At 37.7% G+C, this 1,269-nt stretch overlaps 1 protein-coding gene across 1 annotated transcript; it reads right to left on the bottom strand.

The window, feature by feature from the left end:
- Positions 1-265: 265 nt before the first annotated feature.
- LOC131620021 (uncharacterized) lies at positions 266-1,060 on the bottom strand. Its single transcript, XM_058891048.1, has one exon. It carries the CDS (start codon positions 1,058-1,060, stop codon positions 266-268), a length of 795 nt encoding a protein of 264 aa, XP_058747031.1.
- Positions 1,061-1,269: the final 209 nt, after the last annotated feature.

Here is a 1,269-nt window from a genome sequence, read left to right as displayed (position 1 = left end):
TTGAGTGCAACTGATCGATATGTTTAAGTTTGATATGAGTGAGTATATTTACATGCCTAATAAGTTATTCTCTCCTAATAATGTATTTATTTTTGTTCATATGTTTTATTTTTTGTTTTCATACTTTTAACCCATTCAAACCCGAGCTCGAAAACATCGAAACCGTTGAATGACATTCTAACAACCATCTTTATGGACACGATAAATCCCGAATAAATACTTATCTTTTGTTGCTTGCCGCTATACAACTTCAATATTATCTTCTTCAGAATCCAAGAGCAATATGTTGGAACTTGCCAATGTAACACATCATGACTTTTGAAATATATATTTCCAACCATTGAATCCACATTTTATCTTCCTTCTTATGGATATTCCAAAACAATTTTCCCAATGTATCCATGTTCCATTTTTTCAGAGAAGTGATGTTTAAACCACCTTCCACTTTTGGACCACACATTTTCTCCCATGCAATGGGAGCCTTCATGCGAATAATCTCTTTACCACTCCACAAAAAACTTCTGCAAGTTGCTTCAATATCTTTGATAAATTTTTGTTGAAGGTGAATTATTTGCATCCAATAACTTGTGACTGTAAACAACACACTTCTGATTAGCTGGTAGCGCCCTACATAACTCAATAATCTAGCAGCCCATAGTTTTATTTTTGTGACAATTCGCATAATTAGAGGCCTACATTGTTGTATGGTGAGTCTCCTACTCGATAATGGTATTCCCAAGTATCTAAAAGGCATCTCACTTTTAGCAAACCCCGTGTCGGCCAAGATATGTTGTCTCTCGTGGTAGCTTACTCCCCCGAAAATTACTTTGCACTGAACATGATGGGCCTTCAGACCTGTAGCATAAGAGAATTCATGAAATTCCTTCGTAAGAAGCTTCATAGATTCTCTATCACCTCTGCAAAATATAACTAAGTCATCAGCAAAACTTATATTTGTAATCCTGAGTTTCTCACATCTTGGATGGTAATTGAAGTTAGGCTTGTATTTTAGCTTGTGCAAGCATCTATGTAAGTACTCTATCACAAGCACGAACAACATCGGGGATAATGGATACCCCTGTCTCTACCCTCACTGTGCTTTGAGATAGTCAATTACAAGACCATTAATTGAATACTTGTACGATACAGTTGAAACTAGGGGTGGCAAAGCGGGTGGCCCGCCCTGTTTAGGCCCTCCCCATTTAAGCCCGTCCTAAAGCTGGGGGGGAAACTTAGGTGTCTGAGTTCAAAAGTCAAATCGCCCTGTTT

The sequence above is a fragment of the Vicia villosa genome, linkage group LG7 (assembly GCF_029867415.1).
Source record: "Vicia villosa cultivar HV-30 ecotype Madison, WI linkage group LG7, Vvil1.0, whole genome shotgun sequence".
NCBI classification, from domain to species: domain Eukaryota; kingdom Viridiplantae; phylum Streptophyta; class Magnoliopsida; order Fabales; family Fabaceae; genus Vicia; species Vicia villosa.
This window is presented reverse-complemented; position numbering and strand designations above follow the sequence as displayed.